Source organism: Coffea arabica, chromosome 5c, assembly GCF_036785885.1.
Source record: "Coffea arabica cultivar ET-39 chromosome 5c, Coffea Arabica ET-39 HiFi, whole genome shotgun sequence".
NCBI lineage: Eukaryota > Viridiplantae > Streptophyta > Magnoliopsida > Gentianales > Rubiaceae > Coffea > Coffea arabica.
Window position 1 is genome coordinate 48,228,468 of NC_092319.1, and position 20,485 is coordinate 48,248,952.

The 20,485-nt window shown below is 39.7% G+C and overlaps 4 protein-coding genes across 4 annotated transcripts; 2 read left to right on the forward strand and 2 right to left on the reverse strand.

Moving 5' to 3' along the window:
• Positions 1 to 2,902: 2,902 nt before the first annotated feature.
• LOC113691111 (uncharacterized) lies at positions 2,903 to 7,472 on the reverse strand. Its single transcript, XM_027209313.2, has 3 exons — positions 7,338 to 7,472; positions 4,666 to 7,215; positions 2,903 to 3,262 (listed from the first exon to the last, which is right to left on the reverse strand). The coding sequence occupies exon 2, from the start codon at positions 7,153 to 7,155 to the stop codon at positions 4,897 to 4,899; it is 2,259 nt and encodes a 752-aa protein (XP_027065114.1). The 5' UTR covers positions 7,156 to 7,215; positions 7,338 to 7,472; the 3' UTR covers positions 2,903 to 3,262; positions 4,666 to 4,896.
• A 3,347-nt stretch (positions 7,473 to 10,819) lies between these two features.
• On the forward strand, positions 10,820 to 11,875 carry LOC113690046 (uncharacterized). The gene has a single exon (XM_027207865.2). The coding sequence runs from the start codon at positions 11,114 to 11,116 to the stop codon at positions 11,807 to 11,809; it is 696 nt and encodes a 231-aa protein (XP_027063666.2). The 5' UTR covers positions 10,820 to 11,113; the 3' UTR covers positions 11,810 to 11,875.
• Positions 11,876 to 12,785: 910 nt separating this feature from the next.
• On the reverse strand, positions 12,786 to 14,698 carry LOC113690999 (probable pectate lyase 22). The gene is made up of 4 exons (XM_027209166.2): positions 14,488 to 14,698; positions 13,635 to 14,375; positions 13,280 to 13,418; positions 12,786 to 13,104 (listed from the first exon to the last, which is right to left on the reverse strand). Exons 1-4 carry the CDS (start codon positions 14,583 to 14,585, stop codon positions 12,880 to 12,882), a joined length of 1,203 nt encoding a protein of 400 aa, XP_027064967.1. The 5' UTR covers positions 14,586 to 14,698; the 3' UTR covers positions 12,786 to 12,879.
• Positions 14,699 to 16,678: 1,980 nt separating this feature from the next.
• LOC113691000 (protein TIC 20-v, chloroplastic-like) lies at positions 16,679 to 17,559 on the forward strand. The gene is made up of 2 exons (XM_027209167.2): positions 16,679 to 17,108; positions 17,217 to 17,559. The coding sequence occupies exons 1-2, from the start codon at positions 16,761 to 16,763 to the stop codon at positions 17,430 to 17,432; spliced, it is 564 nt and encodes a 187-aa protein (XP_027064968.1). The 5' UTR covers positions 16,679 to 16,760; the 3' UTR covers positions 17,433 to 17,559.
• Positions 17,560 to 20,485: the final 2,926 nt, after the last annotated feature.

A 20,485-nucleotide genomic window follows, 5' to 3' on the forward strand; every position in this document is an offset into this window, starting at 1 on the left:
ACTGCAGTGCGAAAAGTGAAAAACAAAAAACACAAATTTTGGGATGATTCATTTGGGATGTTTACTGTAGCACTTTTTGTGATGTGATGTGATGTGTGTAAGATAAAAAAGTGATTAGGAAGGTAAAAAGGTGATTGGAATTTGTGAGGCAAAATTTTTTTTCCAAATTTTCTCTATCCAAACAAACTCATTGAGTTTTAACTCAGTGATCACAAAAAGGGATTAAACCTATCTTTGTACCGTAGATAGGTCGGGGGTTCGAATATCACTTGTAGTGAAAAAAATTCAAATGAGATATCAGAGCACCACTTTAATCTAGTCGAACGGCCAAAAAAAAAAAGAGTGTGTGTTCTTCGCTTGACTTGATTTGCAGTAACAACTAATTTTTCTTTCGAAACTGTAATTGAAAAAAAAAAAATTATACATTTCATATGAAGTGACATTTTCAGTCCATGCATCACTACGGAGGAGCAATCAAATTTATACGTTTCATTTTTGGTGCTAAAGTTTTGCTTTTGTTAGTGGGGGTTGGGGGAAGGGGTTGTTAACTTGATATGCTATTAGTTTTGATGTACTCGGACTCTAAGAATGAGATTGTTCTGCGGGGAAAAAAATGAGATGCTAACTCAACTTTATTTTGGTGGCCAAAAAATCATTCACACAATCAAAAAATTTGGGCCCCATGTCTTCCTCTAACACAAGAAGTCGGTCGGTCCCCGCGTTTCCGCATGGAATGAGTTAGTTTGTTGACCAACGTAGGCCGCAAAGAAGGCGAGGATTAGCTATTTCTAGGTCGCCAACAACAGTGTCGACCAATACCAGGAATTTCCTCTTCAATATTCAGAGGACTGGAGTGGGGACTGGGGAGGAGGAGACTAGATTATTCAGACAAAATGGAGGGAGACATAATCATGGTTGCTTCCTTTGCATTCCGAAGCCACTACAAAAGTCGAAGACCACCACCACATTCAGATTCAGCCCTGCAAATGCGACCCCTGCTACGTGAGTTATGAATACAGATTCTTCAAGCCCCTCCGTATCAGCCCCCAACCCCCCACGACAAAAGGAAAGGAAACCCAGAAACCAGAAATAAACACATAAAAAGTAAAGCATTAATCTGAATGGGACGGATTGGTGACAGATTATTTTCATTTTTGGCCTGGAAAGCCGTCCACTCTCTTTAGGCTTGAAGTTAGAACTTAGAAGAGAAAGTCCATGAAAGATTTTAAGTTATGGCATGCAGTGCACAGATACTGTAGCATATGTGGTTTTCCTGATGGTAGTTGCAATTTCAGCCATGCGAGTGCAAGCCTTCGATGTGAATTATGATTACAGCCATGCATCAAACCACAACCCTTAGAGCCACTGCCCAAAATACACGCACAACACACACAGAAGAAGAGAAACAAAAAGAAAATGTAAATGAACAAGCAATCTCAGTGGGAATGGATTGGTATTACATCATTTTGATTTTTAGCCCAAAAAGCCAGCCCACGCTCATTCGCCTCGACCAAAGTAGTGCATGAAAGATTGCTATTTACTACTACAGACAGATACTGCCTGTTTTTCTGACGGTAGTAACATTTTCCTATAGTAAGTGGTTTTTTTCAATCCTATATGATTTGTAAAACATAGGACCTTTTTATCGACATAAGCATGACTTACAATAAAAGGTGGAAAATGGAAAAACTTGAGGCTCAATCTAGTAACAAAATTCCGCTAAGAAAGTACTACTATTGCCATTCAAAGGAAGATTTAACAAAACAAGGTATACAAGCTATCAAAGACAATAACCAATTCTCCCAAAGCGAGTTAGCCACCAAGTGGAACACATAAAGTGCGGGGCTTGCTACGGATCAGGCTTCAAACCTCTGCACTTGTAATAAAATTCAAAGATCTCTTTAATAAGTAGGAGTAGGAATAGAGTTAATAAGCAGGAGTAAGAGTAGAATAGCACGATTGATCTGGAAAAAAAAAAAAAGAAGCTAGTAAAGACAGACAGAAACTGAGGAGTTGCATTCCCAGTTAGATTACCCGACCACTTTCTGCTGGTTAACGGTCCGAGTCCATATAAAACTAGGCTGGACCAACATAAACAAGGCCAGATCCACAACCAACATTGATTCGTGTGAATTTTGGTACCAACATTCCTCACACAACATGGAAGTAAGTCGTACCCATCAATTGGACACCAAAGTAATGGACATTAACCGGGCTCATCTCCCTATTTTTGTTCCAGGCTTCCAGCAACCAGGTAATTCACAGTTGGAACAAACTTTCTGTGGACGAGCAAAATCCCTCCTCGTCATTAAAGTTGATCTGATGTCTAGCATTTTGCCGGTAAAAGCTTGCAAGAAATACTTGGCGCAGAGGGAGTTACCACCGCCATACAGCTCTTGCAATAGAGAGGCGGTGGCCTCATATCAAGTACTATCTTCTTCAACCCCCCGACAACAATGCGAATTTATGCACAGAACCTGCCTTTGTTTTCTAAGGCTATTAAACAAAAGATATACTCCTTGCTGCAAATTCGGCAAAAAGCTCTGGGACATTCAAACTTTTACCGCAAATTATTTGCCATCAATACAACAGAATCTGTGCAAAGAAGCCAAATAATAGCAGGTATTGCCTATTGGAGGAAATAAAAATATAGGGCTAAAAGCTAGGCGAGCTAACCGAGCACAAAGATCAAATGCCCAAGACAAGAGATTGGGCTTTGTTAAATTGCTGATTCAGGAATACAGACCAGTACATTTCTTAAACACTGGAGTAAACTGTACAATTCCTGTGCCAAACACAAATTTCACTACTACAACAGGTCAGATTCTACAAAAAATTCTACATGGAAAAATTGTATGGTCAACACAGCATACCCAACAAAAAATAGGGGTAAGGGTGAGGATAATACAACAAAAAGATCAATACAAAAAAGGGGCCAGATTAGTCACATCCTCAGCGTATCAATCCTAGTACATCAAATTCAAATAGTAAATTCTAATTATCCACCACATCTCAGACTTCAGCATTCAAGCCACAATCATCATCCATAACACTGGTTTGTTCAAGTGACAATTAGCTAAACAGAAATAGAAGAAAAGTGGCTAACAACTTAGTTGGAATGTTCACTAGCAACAGAATTGAGTAAACAAGTAACGCATGGAATTGGATGCTCTCTCACATCAGAAACTTCATGTCCAACCCCATCTTCAATGACTCCAGGCATCTGCTGAACAGCTTCGTTTCTGAAGTAATATCCTTCAAGCTATGACAAAAAAACTAGTAAGACCACAAAATCAAGCCCGATGTCTTAATATAACACTGTCAGTGCAAAAACTTAAATACCAAATTAACAATAACTAATCATGAACTTAAATTTTGCAAGAACACAGTTGCACAAGTTCTATTCAGACAACAACAACATGAAACACATCAATTTGTGAACTCACACAGGCCCCATGAAAAGTATTGAAAGTATCCAACAAAGAAATTGTCAGAGTTCAAATTGAGTGGAACACACTGCACACACTTTAAAGCCATCAAAACTGCCCCCAACCAATTAGTAGTATCATATACCAACACAAAACTTACACAATTTTGAACTTATGTCAATGGCTAAGTTGGACGATTAGACATTTAAAATCAAGAAGATTAGACACTAAATCCTATTTAGCTATTGCTCAGACGAACATTACAATGTACCATTTTGGACAAGGAGTGAAACCAGATCAGATGCGGCAACAGCAAAGAAAAATTTCCATCATGCATAATATTGAAGACTACGGTATTATGCATGAATGTAGAAAATGGACATGCCATGCCAGGAAGATGACCAAAACTAATTTCACTCTGAAGATAGACCAGCATAGTAGCAAAAGAATTACCACAGCCAACATAATGAAAAAACACTAAAGTATGGCTACTTTCTTTGAGCAAGTACAGTTGTAGGTAACCAACTTGAGTAAGATCTCGGGAAAGGCAATAAAGGGTTCAGATTTTATTGACACATAAAGCATTCCAAAATTAACTCCATTAACCGGGAAGACACCACCATAAGTGGAAAACTTTTACTTTTTCAAAGACATTTAAGATTCAGAAAGGAGAGAAAACCATTATATACCGCTTTGCCGAGGCAAAAGTTAAAGTTAAAATACGGAATCTCAGTTGAACCATGGCAACCGAGAAAAAATGACTAGTTTATTCCTTGTTAATAATTAAAGAATGAAATGCACTTGTATTTGGAGCTTAGTCATAATGCAGAGGACCAATGCCAACATCAAATAAACTAAATTAACCACAAGGACATGCCAATATCCTTTTCAAACTGACCAATGCCTAAAAGAAAGGTAATAAATGCAAGAGATGCTATTTTCCTATTTTTCATTTACAGTTTATCTATCAATTGGTACGGCCACAATAAATTTTTGAAATCACTAAAGGAACCATGAAGCAATAGTAACACATTCCTACGACACAACGGAAACACAACAGAAAAGTTATGTATAAAACAACTGCAACATGGAAAAAGCTCAAGAGGTCAAGACGCAACGACATGCAACCAATTTTAGCAGGTTCAAGTTGCAAAGTAGTGAAAAGTTAAACATTTGTTCTAAGAAAGAAAACTCAAAGAGCTGAATGAAACTAATAGAAGTGGGACAACTGACTTACTCCTTCCAATTGCTGCAGAAAACAGTGCTCCCTTGAGAAAGGAGCTATGGAAAAATCCACAGCATCTGAAAGATGACAGATAGAGAATACTACAAGTCATTTGGTGAAGCCAAAGCCAGGCAACCAAACAGGCAAGTTCGGTGAGAATCTCAATGAATGTCACAGTTCGTGTAACTTCAATCATCATCTTTGAGTAATCAAATCCGGACAGCAATACACCTGCAAGCCTGGTTATTCAGAGGTTAATCGCCGCCTCTTCCCATATTCAGCATCCCTTGATCTTGACCTTTGCTCTTCTTCATGTGATATTCGTGACTTGCTGTGAGTCCTAGAAGACCGTCCCCTGTCCCATTCATCATCGTATTCTAGATCACGTTCCCTGTATCTATGATGATCTGCATATCTGTCCCTGTCATCCCTATGACGATCCCGGTCACGTTCTCTATCACGATCCCTATCTCGGTCACGCTCACGGTCTCGAGAACGCTCCCGATCCCTATCTCGCTCCCGATCCCTGTCCCGTCCAACATCTCTTTCATCGCGTGGCCTCCTTTCTGACCACTCATTTTCGTGTCCCGCATCTTTTTCTCTTGGTATATCTCGGTCATACCCTGGTTCTCTTTCGTCACGATATCTCCTCTCCGAAGAACCAGACCAGTCTCTTTCTGAGCCTCTATCTTTTTCTTTGATGGCATTGGGCCAAGCCCCTCTGTCATGACTTACTTCTCCGTACTGATGATCAGATACAGCATCTTCCCCATAACTAGACTCTCCTGCTCTCCCACCATGGTCTTCACCAGCCCATCCACCCATATTAGGATCAGACCACATTCCCATATTAGGTCCATCAACTCCAGCTGTGGGCATCATGCCCATAGGGTTCATAGGCATCCCTCTCCCAAAAAATGCTGGATTCACGTGAGGAGCTACACCAGGCAAACCCACACTTCCAACTGGTGGAAATGAAGACAGAATCCCTGAAAATGGAGGGGCTGGGGCACCAGGAAATCCACCATAACTACCCATTCTTCCCATAGGCCCTCCGAAGCCAGGGTCAAAGCCTTGGCCCATCATTGTTTGAGGATGCATAAGGGGAGGAGTTGCACCAATGCCCTGCCCAAATCCATTCCCACCATTCCCCATCATACCCCGTCCACCCATTCCACCACCCCTACTTCTCATTGGATTCATAGCTCCCCTATTGCCCATCCCTTGAGCATTACCTCTACCCCAATTTCCTCTCCCATACGCTCTATTATTTTCACCACCACCCTGGTAATTACCACCTGTTGCAATGTTGCTACCACCAGGCTTACCCGGCTGATCTCCAGTCCCTCTCCTACCTTGAGTAACAGTAGATTGAGCCATTTGCTGATTCCTGTTCACCTGAGCCTCACCCATCCTCTTGACAGTATAGGGAGAGGCAAATGCAACAACACATGGTCTGCCATTAAAGAGATGCCCATTCATTCCCTCCTTACATGCAGTGGCAGCTGCGGGATCATAAAACTCAACCTGGCAATACCCTTTTGACTTCCCACTAGCCTTCTCATCAAAAAATTTCACCTCTTTCACAGGCCCATACTTGCTCAATTCACTCTCGAGCTCAGCATCTGTCGTCCACCAGTGCAAATCACCTACAAAAAGAATAGTCCCTTGGCCACCCCCAGCACCAGCCCCACCTCCACCACCGACAGTGCCACCAACATTGCCATACCCGTTTCCACCAGCTCCATTTACATTTGCACCTCCTGGCCTCACTGTGCCCTCAATTCCACCCATATTTCCTACACTCCCCATGTTTCCTACAGGACCAGCTAAGCTACCACCAGATGGTGCATGTTGATGTGGAGGAGGCTGCTGCTGAACCATACCCCCTTGATTCACAACACTATTGCTAACAGTTTGCTCTTCTAACTCACCTGCCCGCTTATTACTCGAAGGCTGCCCTAACTCAACCCTCAGCCCACCACCACCGCTAGATGTCCCAGTGGGACCACCTCCAGCACCAGCACCTGGTCCCCTAAACACCATATTTTGCTGCTGCTGCTGCTGCGGCTGCTGTGGCTGCTGCTGATATCCATCAACAACCCTACCAGATGGCGCCCTAACAGCAGTAGACCCTACCTCATCTCTCTCAAAGTTCCTCTCCTCCCCTCCTCCTCCTCCTCCTCCTCCAACACCACCACCATCCAGCGCCCTTTGCGGTGGAGGAGGCAACGGCAGCGCCTGCGAAGAGGGATTCCCAGCCATCTGTACAACCCTTTTCTCAGACAGTCCCTCCTCCTTTCGAACCCCAAAATCCTCAGTCTTTCTAATTGACTGAAGAAAATTCTCCCCGACATTAACATCGTTATAAAGATCCTCGTAGTCATCGTCCTCTTCCCCAAGAAAACCCTCGTCCGCAACGGCCGAGATCGCTTCGTTCCTGTGGAAGTGGTGGTCGTTCGGATCTCCACCGAACCCGCCTCCACCTTCGTTCTCCTCCATGTCTTCTTCCCCTCTTTCTCACAAAACCTAAGGTTAGGGTTTCAATATTTTTTCCTCCAGCTACATAAGTTTCGAAGAAAGCCCAAATGAATACCCAAAATTACAAGAAACAAATGAACCAGACACTAAAAGGAAAAGGAAAAAAAAAAAGTACAGAAGAAGGGGGGTTTTGAGGATCTTACCAGAAGAGTGAGACGGAGTTTGGGGAAGAAAGCAGAAAGAAACCCTAATCCGGAAAGTCGTGTTGTGACTCGATTTTGATTTGTACTCGTAGTACTTGTATTTGGGGAAGAAAAAAAAAAGGGCAAAAAAGTAAAGAAGAATGGAGAGAGGGAGATGCCAGTGCTATCTATTGGACGTCACAGAACACTTGACTACTTGAGTGAGTATGGTTACGTTGCGAATTCTCCGGTGTGCCACGGTGCATGTGCCCCTGTAGCACAATACCACACTACTTGCACCTCCAAAAAAAAGAAAATAAAAAAACGCAAATAACCTCGGACTAAAAATATTTTTGCTCTATTGCGATTACCAAATGGGGATATAAAGGAGTTTAATTAACCACGCTAGTTGCACTCTAATATTTAAATTTATTCGATCATTTTGATGAATTTATAATTATATTCAAATTTAGTTTATTTATTTTTATCGAGTTGAATTCAAATGAATTTTTATCAGACCGAGCTCGAGTAACTTAAGTCCTTTTTGGATTGCTACTTTTTGAAATTTTTATTAAAAAAAATGTAATACAATGATTTGATGTATATGAGGTCACAAAGGTAATTTAAAAATGTGCTCACTGAAAACATAATAAATTTTTTTGAAAAAAAGATCATCAAAACAAGGCCTTAAATTTTTTAAACATAAATTCTAATTTTATGATAATCGAGTCAAGTTCAAGTCAATTTTGAAAAATTTACAATACGCAAAATATTATTCGAATTTAATTTGACTAGTTACTTGAACGAGTTGGTATTGAATCGGATGCAATTCAAATATCGAGGAGTTTAGTTGTCCTTCAACTCTATCACTAAGAACAAGTGTGGATCAAAGAATAAAAGGATATACTTAGCATGAATTAGGATTTACTCCTAGCAATCTGGTTGACCTTAGGGACCAGAGGGGTGGCCTAAGAAGTTGATATATCCATCAATCAAGTATTACGGCTCCGTTCAGATTAACTATTTTTTGGGATATTTTTGAAAAAATTTACTTTAGCAATGTGTATGAAAATTTTTTACTATAAAATTTTTATGAAGTATTTGATATATATTATATGGATAAGATATTTTTTAAGGTCTTATGTATTACTGTAGCATTGCATTTGAAAAACTTGTTTTTGCTGCACATCTAATAAGTGCAAGTTGTGATAGAATTAGGGACAAGTATACTCGATTTTGGTCCAATCCACGCTGTCGTCACATTCCTTTTAGAATTTGGTACAAACTTATACATACACAATTGTATCAATACTACATTATTGTATTGATAGGATGAACAAAATATCACGCGTATAATAAATTACATATGGGCGGGTGCTAAATCACGGTAAAATATAACAATTGCAAGTAAACTTTAATATAAATACAAAAAACTAAAAAAAAATATAACAATTCAGATAACCCCTTATGTTTAGTAGTCAATGCAAATGTAGTTGATAGAAAATTAGTATCATCCACAGTGAGAGTGTGGACACTAATACACAGTGGTTGCAAAATTGCAATCCAAAAAAGGCTAAATCTGTATACTATTTTACATCAAAATAGAACATTTTACCATTTCGCCTGATTGTTACTTTATCATTTGTTCATCAATCGACATTCACCCCACTTTCTCAGTATCCCCATTCCCTGACTGGACTTGATCCGTTCGTTTGTGCCAAATAAATTTAGGGGGCGCTTGGTTAAAGTTTAAGAATCAAAATTGTTATTGGAATCATACAAAAAAAAAAAAAAAAAAAAAAGTTAGTATGGATTTTGGGCAAAGATATGGACCGTGTTTGGCAAACAAGTTTTTTGCCAAGTTTGTCTGCTACAAGTTTTTTAACAACTTTAACTATAGTAACTTCAAAAAATTTCTCAAAAATTTTAAACTATATACTTTAAAATATCCAAAAAATTTGCACACTTTAAAAATTGTTTCTACAACTTCTACAGTAAATTACAGTAAAATTTTAGACAAACATCTAAAAAACTCACTTGCCAAACGGGGTCCATGATTACAAAAGCAGGTGCTTGGTAAATATTGGGCATCAATTTTCTTTTTTTCTTTTCATATCTTTCTTATTCGAATGTTTATCCCACGTACATATCCATCATAATCCTATTGAACCAATACCCAACCATGACAATACCTATTGAACCAGCACCTAACTACCACCAATTAGTATCTACATTCAATTTTTTGTAAAGACAATGGAGCTTTAGAAGCAACAGTCCCAATGATGCAACAATAGCCGAAGCAGATCCGGATTTTTATTTTGTCGAAGTTTATGACCGGAAATTGTGAGTATACCTGCATAATTTCAATCCCCCAATCATCAACACAAAGGAGGTAAAGAGGTAGAAAGAGATTGAGTTGCTGTGGAAGGCAAGAAGAGGGGTTTACGTGAGAAAGAGAAGGGACCAGAAGCTTTTTTTTTTTTTTTTTTTTTTTGATTTTGGAATCAAATGTAGGATTCATCAAAACTCTCCGATCTAGTTGGGTATGGAGAGTGGTTGGTTTTTTATAATTCATTTTAAGATTTCAAAACTCATACCCAATAGTCAAGCAATAATTATGGGACTCAATCCAATTCTTGATTCCTATACATTCCAACCAAGCACCACCTTAGTACTACTCTAAAAAGAAAATGGGAAGAAAGAAGAGAATCAATAAGTTACTTAAAAATATATATATACCAAAAACTGGAGGAATAAAAAAAATATCATTTTTTAGTATATAAGAATGAGTTGCGGTTAAAGGGATGTTTGAATTTCAACCGTATGGATAGGAGATTTTGAGGAATATGGAATGTTGTGTAATTTTTTAAAAACTTTTGATATAATTGAGGGCAACATGTGTTTAGATATAGTTATCGAAATACCATAATTTTGGTACATTTAAAGTTTTGATTTATAGAGACATCTAAATATTTATGAAATATGGAATTATTTTGTAATTATTTTTGCACTAAGTACGACTCATATAAACTCATGTATTGGTATAATTATTGAAATGGTATTATAGACACATTTAATTGAAATGTGACTTTTGTTGTATAATTATCACAAAAATAAAGACATATTAACATATTGTGCAATTAACACGTTGGTATAACTAACAGTTTGAGAATATTCCTTTATCTGAAATAATTTATGTTTCCTCTTGCACGATTTTTAGCTGACATCCATAAGAGTTTTTTAAGAATGAAAAAATATTGATAAAATAAAGTGTACAAATGTGTATTGTTATTAAAATATACTACTATTATTAGATTTATCATATTTAATGACAATTTTTTGAGAATATACTATTATTTATCTAATAAAAAATTATATTTAATCACAACTCACAAGCACCGAACAAACCACGGATGTGCGGGCACTCCTCCCTAGTTAACTGTATAAGGAAAGGAACCACGATTGGATGGTTGGCTCCATGTAAAACTTTCAACGGCTCTCTTTTCCGGCTCCAACGGTCACTTCGCTTTTGAAACATTCATCAGACTCGCACCGTTTAGTACTACTTACTATCTGATGCGAACCCACCACCAGGCACCCTCCACCCTCCATCCCGCCTCCTTGTCTTCTATATAAAAACTCACCCTTCAATCCCCTCCCCGCACCGATCTTCATCTCATATCGCTGTAATCACCCCCCCCCCCACCACCACCATCTAACATTCTCTTAATATTATCCAAATATTCCTTCCATTTCACCCTCGCTCGCACTTCTTTTTTCTGCCCACACACTAAACTATGTGCAGACGGATTTTCTTTGCTTTTTTATTATTCTTGTGTGTGTCGTATTCCGGTGAGGCACAGACGACCCCTCATGCTCCTGCACCGGCACCCAAGTTCACCAATGTGTCTCCGGCACCCTCAAAAACTCCCGTGCCCGCAGCTTCTCCGGCTAGCCCTCATGCATCCCCGGTTCCTTCTCCATCTCCGAAGATTCCTCCGACAATCCCTGCGGCTTCTCCCCAAACCAGCCCGTCTGCTTCCCCGGTACAGTCTCCGGCAGCTTCTCCCAGAACCAGCCCGTCTGCTTCTCCGGTACAGTCTCCGGCAGCGAGCGCTCCACTTTCTCCAGCGCCCACTCCGTCGTCCAGTGCGTCTGCACCGGTCCCATCTCCTTCTCCGTCGGCCGAATCCCCGGTGAATGCTCCGGCAGTGTCACCGCCTGCATCATCTCCATCTGGAAGCCCGGCGAGTTCTCCAGTTCCGGCCACTGCAGAGGTTCCATCCGCCGGTGCCAGTGTTCCTTCCACTTCTGCGACACCGGCAGAGTCACCGGCGATGTTCCCTTCGAGCAGCAGCCAGCCAAGTCGCTCACCGGCTGGGACGAGTTTGGCACCGGAAAGCCCAGTTGCTGATGAATCGAGTGCGACCTCCATTCATGGGGGCCTAATTGTTCTTGCTGGGCTTGCTCTATCCGCCGGTTTTGTCATCTAAGAGTCTGTAGAAGTGTAGAACACGTAATTTTTGTGGTTACGGGTTCGCTTTTTTTTTTTTTTTTTTTTTCCAGATATTTCCTGTAATTGGTTTCCAGAGATTATTCACGTCATATATATATATATATATATATATATATATATATATATATATATATATATATTTCTGCCGTATAGTTTTTTGTTGTTGGACACAGCTGTTGATCTTAATTCACCAGGGCAATAAATTTATATATATATACACTGGATTGCTTTACGTATCATTATTTATATATTATGGTTGCGAATTCTATTTGGATATATGCTCTGTTAACTCTATTGGATATAATTTAAAAGTTTTGGTCCTTTTAAATAAATTGTAAAATTATCCTGCATTGAAGCAAAGTGGCCCAACCAGTTTTTTCACCATAACAAAAGCACATAAGCAGTGATGGCTTATTTTAAAAATCCAATGACCCCCCGACCTGTTGTATTTGTATCCTCTTCATTCATATTGTTATTGGTCCTTCCACTTTCATGAACTTGCATTTACTTCATCTTAACCTCCTCCCTGGCCGACAAGATGATTTCCCACCCCCAACAAATACTGTGAAGATCAAATTATCTGGATGACCATCAAACTTTTGAAATCGTCGAATTTTGACCATTAAATTATGAAAAATATAATTTTAGTCATTGAAGTATCTAAAGTTTAGATTTTAGATTATTTTATTAGATTTCGTCGTTAAGCATGGTAGATTTCGATGCTCACACAATTTACGAGACAAAACAAAGGGGCATTGTTAATGATTAAATTTAGTGAAATGGCTTAAAAGCTGTAGTAGTTCAATGGCTAAAACTCGACGATTTCAAAAATTCAATGGTCATTCGGATAATTTGCTCTATTATGAAATATAATAGGTTGTACCATTGTGGTGGTAGTACACTTTTTTCTGAAAATGGAAAAGAATGCTGATTTTTATATTTATTGGTGGTAGTACCAACAATTTTCATTTTTATTTTTATTTTTTGGCATGGTTAGAAAATTGAGAAAATTGATCCCAATAAGAAGTTGTACAGGCTGTGCAGATTTTAGCATTGTTGGCCAATCTTGCAGTTTAGAACTCCTGAAAACGGTACAATATTTGTGAGAATTGAAGCTGGCCTTGCAACCATGCTAGATGCTTTGGTGTAGCTATCCGGAGCTTCTTGCCCTGAAGCAGTAAATCTAGCCCCGTTGAGCATAAGATCTTCCTCTGATCTCCAATTCCAATTTTTCCAGTCCTCATATCCCAATGGGCTCTCCCGTTTTGTAACCTGATTTCAGATTTTGCCATCGAAAAAACAACATAGTTATAGCCTATAGTTTGCATGGGAACTCCAGTTAGCAAAATGAATATTCGTTTTGATTTCTTGATCCCGTAATTATTACACGGACCAAGAGTGAATCACGATGCATCAGCAAAATTGACTTGACAATGCAAGAGATTACCTCCTTTGTTTCATCATCATTTGAGGCAATGAAGACATTGCCTTGGCTGTTGATTGTTGGATTGGCACTTCCTCCTATTGCATACATCTCCCAACCAGTGTATACATTGTTGACAATGTGAAAATAACCATGCCTACACCTGCAAAATATCAGACAACAAGGCCAGCCTCGTTATGCTGAAACTGCAATGGTTTCAGATCATGGTTTCTTTTATGGTTCAGCTGTAGAAAACGAGCTGATCCTGAGAAGTTTGTTCAGAATAATTCAAACGGCTGTATTTTTTGTTTTTAAAGTTCAGAAAATTCATGAGCAGCTCTGATGTTTTTTTTTATCAGCACAAAGCCTAAACATATACCTGGGCATTCTCTGAATAAGACCTTCTCCAAAGTAATTGAAGGCAATGGTAACTTGCATGTTCTCGTCAGCGGTGAAATTGTCATTGTGACCCAAGAGCATGACTTCGTTATGCTTAAACATGTAGTTGTTAGAAATGGTTATCGCGGTTGATTCAAACACTGCATCAATAAGTCCATCATGGCAGCTAGACAGCGTACAATGGTCGATCCAAATGTCTCTAGCAGCAAATATTGATATTCCATCCCCATCTGAAATACCCCTCAACTCATAATGATTCGGTCCATCTGCAATCACAGCATTTCCAGCTTGCACACAATCATGTATATAAATGCCATGGATAATGATATTCGTGACATTTTGTATAGTGATGCATGGACCATTAGATATCTGCACATTATGTCCTCGACCATCTACGGTCTTATAAGAGTTCATCAGGAGTTCTTCGTCAAGGTTAATGTCCATATCATGGTCAAATATAATCCATAGAGGCTCATCTTGGATGACAGCATGGCGGAGCATGCCAGGGCTAGGATTTTTGGGATCATCCGCTTCAGTTGTGACAACATAAAAGTCGCCATCTCGGCCTCCAACAGCATTGCGCCCGAATCCAATGGCACAATCAGCTAGCACTTTTCGGTTGGTTTCCCAATCAGGGTCACATCTCCAGCAATCGTCAATGGGGTTGCCTGTTCTACATGATTCTGTTCCTGGTTGAGTAGTTGAGTTCTTTGTTGGCCGCCTTCTTAATCAAATATGTAAACAAGAAGCATATAGTTAGGCTCTACCCAGTCAAGCGCATTAACCAGAAATGAAGAATGCACCGTAAAATGAAGTCATGAATGAATATTTACCATCCTGTTGCATCAGACATTGGCATAAAGGGACGTGCTGAAGATGTCATACAGGCATAAACCGAAATGAGAAGGGGAAAAAGACTGAAAATTGACATTTCTTGGAAGGAAAGGGAGGAGGGGAAGCGATGTTGGAGGCGAGGGGGAGATTAGGTGTAGGCCAAAACTGACTAAAGATACTATAGAAATGCAATAATCAGACTACATTTTATACAAGTCGAACAGCTTTCCATTGGCACAAGTTGTCTGCGAGAATTTTGATATTAGGTATTACCTTATTCTAGTTGTTGTCGCCGATGCCTTGTGGGGTGAATGGAAGGCATCACTTAGTACTAGTAGGTGGAAAATTGAAGATCGTATTTGCTGGTTGCAAAAGCTGTTGGCTTGGATTTAATACATGAATTGTTTGCGGAAATGGGTCGAAAATGGAAATATGGAAGATGTCATTGATTAAGATATTGATGATGAATTTCTATCACAAGACAGAAAAGGAGGCGCCATTGACAAGATTGATCCATTGATTACAAAGTTTACCCTCTTTGTTTCGGGCCACACAGCACATTTTTCCAGAATTCGACTGTAGTGTGGAGGTGTAACTGGATTTAAAATCCAATTGTAAAAATATTTGCAGAAAAAACTTTTGGATTTCTATGAAAACATTTTTCTTCATATTTTTCAATCAACTTTTTTTTTTATTTAACTTTGTCGTTTAAAAAATAAAAATGCATTTATTAAGTCCTGTACTTTACAATTGAGAAAATCTGCCAAATTGACCCATCCTTTTGATTCTCTACGTACAGTGATGCCCTGGACTTCATCCTTCCACGCCTTTAGGTAATGATGACTAGGAGAATCGCATTGGAGCAGTACTGTTTTCCGGGCAAAAGATCGCTGAAGAGTCTCGAATCACGTTATACTGAAGCATGTTGGAGTCCTCAAGGCCGGTTACAAATTATAATTCTTGATTCCACTCACAAGCCTTCTCCCGTCTCTTTTTTCTTATAAGGTTTAGAGCCTCTCTTTGATGAGACAAAAAAAGGGGTATGGGAATAAGGTGACCATTTCAACCCTTTGCCCTCCTGTATCATGGATAGTAAAGTTCACTTGACCATGCTACTCCGCAAAAGGATAAAAAAGGGTTTTTCTTTTTTCTCTTTTTTTTTTTTTTGTGTGAGAAAGGCACGGGAATGGTTGGAAGAGAGGCTGAGAGAGTAGCGAACGATGCCTCGGCATTTTTCTCAGCCAGCGAGATGGTTAGCGGTTTGGAATCAACCTCCCCTCTAGAGGAGTTGGCCGCTACATTTTTTGTAGAATGAAAAGTTAAGAATTCAAATCTTATCTCCCGTCAAAAATTGCCATTTAATGTCACTTCTTTAAGATCCACACGGATTGCCCCTTAATGCACTCATATGATTCCATTCCATAGTGGTTCAGCCTCCGTTGGTTTCGCGACCCTGTCGAGTCACTTTCTAGTGTGAGTCACTTTTTAATGTAAGCCGCTTTATGTCGAGAGAGATGGTTAGCGACTTGGCGCATAGGTTGCCTGGCAATGACTCTCTGGAAAGTTAGAAGCCGACTTTCCCTTTCTGCTTTCATGCATAAAAATCCCAGCATTGTTTTTTTCTTTTTCATTATTTTGACGTGACCTTTCCGATTTAATGAAAAACCCTTCAATGAAATTGTTAACTATAGACATTCTGTTCTTGAGATAAAGGCCTTAATTTGGTGCCACTTATTTGCTTTAATCCATAATGGGGTGAATTTAGTACGCCAGACTGTCCTAATCACTAATTACATCGCATTCAACATATCATTACATTTATTGCTATATTGTTGGATTCATAGTCTCGGGTATGAATCATTGTTGATTTTGCGGATTAATTTTGTCGATGCCATTTTGTTCGGTATACGTGAGCCTATTATCTACTTTTTTGGTAGAGTTCTGATCGTCAAGCAAGAAATTTCTCTTGGGTACGTTGCAGCTCGTCAATTGTCAGCCTTCGTCCATTGGGAAGAGCCCAATGTGATTCAGTGATGGGCCTCGTCCCTAAAATTTCTTAAATCAGGAAGGTAGAACGGGTATTCTCAACGGCCAAATTATTGGGCCCAATTAATCTCCAAAGTCCAAACCGCAAACCCGAGAGAAGGTTTTTCGAATTCCCACTCAACTACTCAAGTAGTAAGGAATAATATTCTTTTGTTAAATTCCCCACAAACTGAGCGAGAGTCTACCGCAGGCAGTCGACTCCAGTTCCCATCCGGCACCGGCAGGTATGGCCACGACCATTCTTTTGTCCGCCACAGTAACTCCATCCCTCATCCACTTGCACAAACCACCGTTATACTCCACCATCTTCTCATCATCTTCTTCCAATCCCAGAATCCCGTCACAGCTGTCAATTTTCCACCTTACCAGCCCCTCAAAAAGATCAAATTTTTCCAGAAGAAACCTCGTAAAAGCTCAATCTAAAGGCAGCAACTCAGCTGATGCCCCTGACCGTTTAATCTCCGCCATCTGTTACTTCTTCCCCTTCTTTGATGGCATCCAGTATGGAAAGTATGTCATCACACAATTTGCACCGGTTCAAGCTCTCGTCCAGCCTTTGGTCCCAGCTATAAAGGTCTTTAAAGCCTTCCCTTTGAATGGGTTCTTGGTTTTCTTGACCCTTTATTTTGTGGTTGTTAGGAATACCAATTTTAGTAGATATGTGAGGTTCAATACAATGCAGGCTATTGTTCTTGATGTGCTCTTGATTTTCCCTGATCTTCTGGAGAGGACCTTCAATCCAAGAGATGGGGTGGGGTTGGATTTACTGATGAGCTTTGACAGCACTGTGTTTTTGTACCTTTTAGTTTGCTTGATTTATGGTTCCTCTTCTTGCTTGCTTGGTCAGCTCCCAAGATTGCCCCTCGTTGCTGAGGCTGCTGATAGGCAAGTCTTGTGAACTCGTAGCTCATTTGCTTACCTTTAAATGATCCTGTAATTATTTTCTCTGCCATTACGTTAGGACATCTTATCGATGCCTTAGTTATTAGTGTAAAAGAAGAATCTTTACTCTGTTTTGTTCTTCATTTCGACGATTCATCTGATAATTAGAATGTCGTCCCTTTTTGTTTCCTGATACTGGTAGTTAATAACAGTTGCCCTGATTCATAGCCCTTGATGTTGTTGTTGCTGCTTAATTGGTTCTGTAACAGGGGTTGAGTTCTGTCTCTTTTGGGATTCATCTAAATTGCGTTATGAAATTTATGTTCCTAGAATAAATGGTGCAATATTTGCTCGCTGCTTTCATTTGCTGCATAAACGATCCTGCATCACTGGATTTGTTCCTGCATAAATAATCTTCGTTCCATCGTCATATCAGAAAACTAATTTCTGTAATGACCAATGGTTGTCAGTGACCTGCGCACTATTAGTTACTTGGCCAAATGACTTATGGTTTGCTGAGAACTGTGATATGTTAGACTTGAATTGCGATTCCAGAAGTTCGAGCAATGTCTGCTGTGCGTCATTTGTTATGAAATTGCATGGAATGAGGCATAGGAATTCCTATGAGCATCTTTGGTGTAAGAACTATAGAAATAGATCTAGCATTTGGGGGTCCAATAAGGACTGAATATCAAATTTCAAGTGTGTGTAATTGTGTCTAGTATCTTCATTTGAGGTACTTTGCTCTCATTGATTGTTCTGACAACCAAGTCTTCCACAAAGGTTGATGTTCACCAGAAAAAACCCTATCTTCCCATAAAAGATCAGTTGTACCTCCTACGTTTCAAGTAATTTAGAGAATTGTAGCCTTTCATGTTTACAGATGCTGAGCCTGCTTTTGCAAATAGCCAGAGAACCCCCAATTATTTTATCATTTAGCTTCAGAAGTTGGATTGTGTTTCGATTGATTTCTTTTCTCTCTTCATGTTATATCATGATAGTGCTCTCTGTTTATTCTAATTCTTTTGCTTAGAAGCTTCTTAATATGGCGTTGTCGATGTCAGAATTCCCACTGCAAGGACTTTGTTGCTTTTTAGTTTTCTTTGACTTGATTCCTGCATAGCATGAAACCAAACACAAAGAAAGAAATAGTTTCTGTTTGAAAACAAAAGGAGACAATGAGAATTTGTTGCTTGACGAAGGTTAAAGATTTTACTAAATTCTAGGACCTATACACTCCCCTCTTTCCCCAAACACGCTTCCCTCTTTCCCCACTGCAAAGAAAAAGGGAAAAAATAAAGAAAAGGAAAGGAAAGAAAGAAGGAAAGTAAGGAAATTTCATTTTTGCTTTACCCGTTTCCTGTTGTTCACGAGTTCATGGGATGAAATGTGTATAAAATTGTGCATTTTGCTACTGAATGAAATAGAGGGTCGTAACTTGAAAATACTCTAAAAACGGTCCTAAATGTGAGTATTATAGATGCACTATCAGATTTTGGAAGCTGTACAGATCAACAGCTTTCTGTGGTTGTGAACTGTGATGGCTGATCCGTTCAGAACCAACAGATGCACTTGGTAATTTACGAACCTCGCCTTCCCTAAAGCAGTTGCTAACCACTGGGCTTTATCTTGTCGCCAAGAGGGGCCGCTCAGTTTTAGAGCCCTGTCCCGCACTAGTGGCCAGGGGAAACGCAGTGTTGGCTTCCACAAAAAGTTCCAAGCCCAAGGGGTGCAGTCGTGTAACAGGTCTGGACCCCAGATTCCACATGGCCCTCAAAATACCCCAAGTAGTATAGTTGACGTGGAGAAAAGAAGTAGATTCTTGTGATTTGCTTATTTTCAAAACTATGGGGACGAAATTCATTCTGAACATGAAGTGTCCTTGTAATGAATTTGAGTTTGGCGAATGCAGCAGCGGTCAACAAAGGCGTTTCTGTATTAATTCTTTGGCCTAAAAGATGTAGGTCAATGGAATTCTGTGATTTCTTTTTGCTCACATTTAAAGCGCAATCTTGGTAAGAATAGCAGGGAATGACTTGTGGATTATTTCGAGAACTGAAACTGATACATTATCGAAATAATAATGATTGAAAAAAAACAGAGAGCGAGAGAGAGATGGGGGGCTCCTAGTCCCTAGGGAGGAATGGCCTCTGCGATGCTGATGCACCAAGATGTCAGCGAAGTTGTGGATATGCACCGGGGTGGTGCCTTTTTCTTTTTTTTTTTTTCTTCCTTACTTTGGGGTGGGGCGGACTTTTTTGAGCAGAGGGAAATGCTTGTCTTGGTGAAGATGAATTCATTCTGCTGAATTTCAAGAAAACTAACACCTAGTATTAGAGCATTAAGCTTCCAAGAATCACGTCCTAAGAATTGATTGGTTGGTTGGTATTTGTTAGTAGGAGACATCAGGACATGAGAGGAGCATGATGAAGGCTCTGTAGTGCAGGGAAAAACGCTTGCTCCCCTGCTCTATGGCACAACTCCTCTCGTCCACCAAATTACTCTTGCGTTCTGATTTGAGGCTGTACTTGTTCAAAATTCTTCTGCTGTTTCTTTTTTTTTTTTCTTTCCTTCTTTAACGTTATTAAACCTGTCAACATACTTCGAAGGAATCAAAGCAGAAGGGGGGCAAAAAAGGTCAAATGGCCGACGTCCATTTCTAACCACTCCATTGGATAAATACATAAGATGGGGGGGGGGGGACCCAAATTGTGAGTACTAATTTAAGATCCCTTTTTTTTTTCTTTTTTGGTATATATATGGTATAGATTTTTAACTCCCGGCCTACAGGCTGGAGCCGATGAAATACAGCTTAACATATCCTTCCTTACCCAAGTTTTGACTGGGAAACTGGAAAAAGAGTAATCTTCAAGCGGCTACGATAGGCTCGTTTAACAAAGGAAAATGTTAAAATCAATCCCCATCGGATTCATTTCGATTTCGTAACCAATCGACTATTAGCATTAGGTACGCCTTGGCAGTTGTTTACAAGGTATCTAGTAGCATCTTGATTGCTTTTCGTAATCAAACAAGAAGATTCCATTATCGTACTCATCTCATGGGGCCACT

Bases quoted from the DNA above. Each gene is read 5' to 3' on its own strand.
- LOC113691000 (XM_027209167.2), top strand. From the start codon at position 16,761: ATGGCCACGACCATTCTTTTGTCCGCCACAGTAACTCCATCCCTCATC. The intron at 17,109-17,216 runs GTCTTTAAAGCC...AATACAATGCAG, and splicing joins CTTTGGTCCCAGCTATAAAG to GCTATTGTTCTTGATGTGCT.
- LOC113691111 (XM_027209313.2), bottom strand. From the start codon at position 7,155: ATGGAGGAGAACGAAGGTGGAGGCGGGTTCGGTGGAGATCCGAACGAC.
- LOC113690999 (XM_027209166.2), bottom strand. From the start codon at position 14,585: ATGTCAATTTTCAGTCTTTTTCCCCTTCTCATTTCGGTTTATGCCTGT. The intron at 14,376-14,487 runs GTAAATATTCAT...TTGATTAAGAAG, and splicing joins ATGTCTGATGCAACAGGATG to GCGGCCAACAAAGAACTCAA. The intron at 13,105-13,279 runs GTAATCTCTTGC...ATCTGAAATCAG, and splicing joins ATGATGATGAAACAAAGGAG to GTTACAAAACGGGAGAGCCC.
- LOC113690046 (XM_027207865.2), top strand. From the start codon at position 11,114: ATGTGCAGACGGATTTTCTTTGCTTTTTTATTATTCTTGTGTGTGTCG.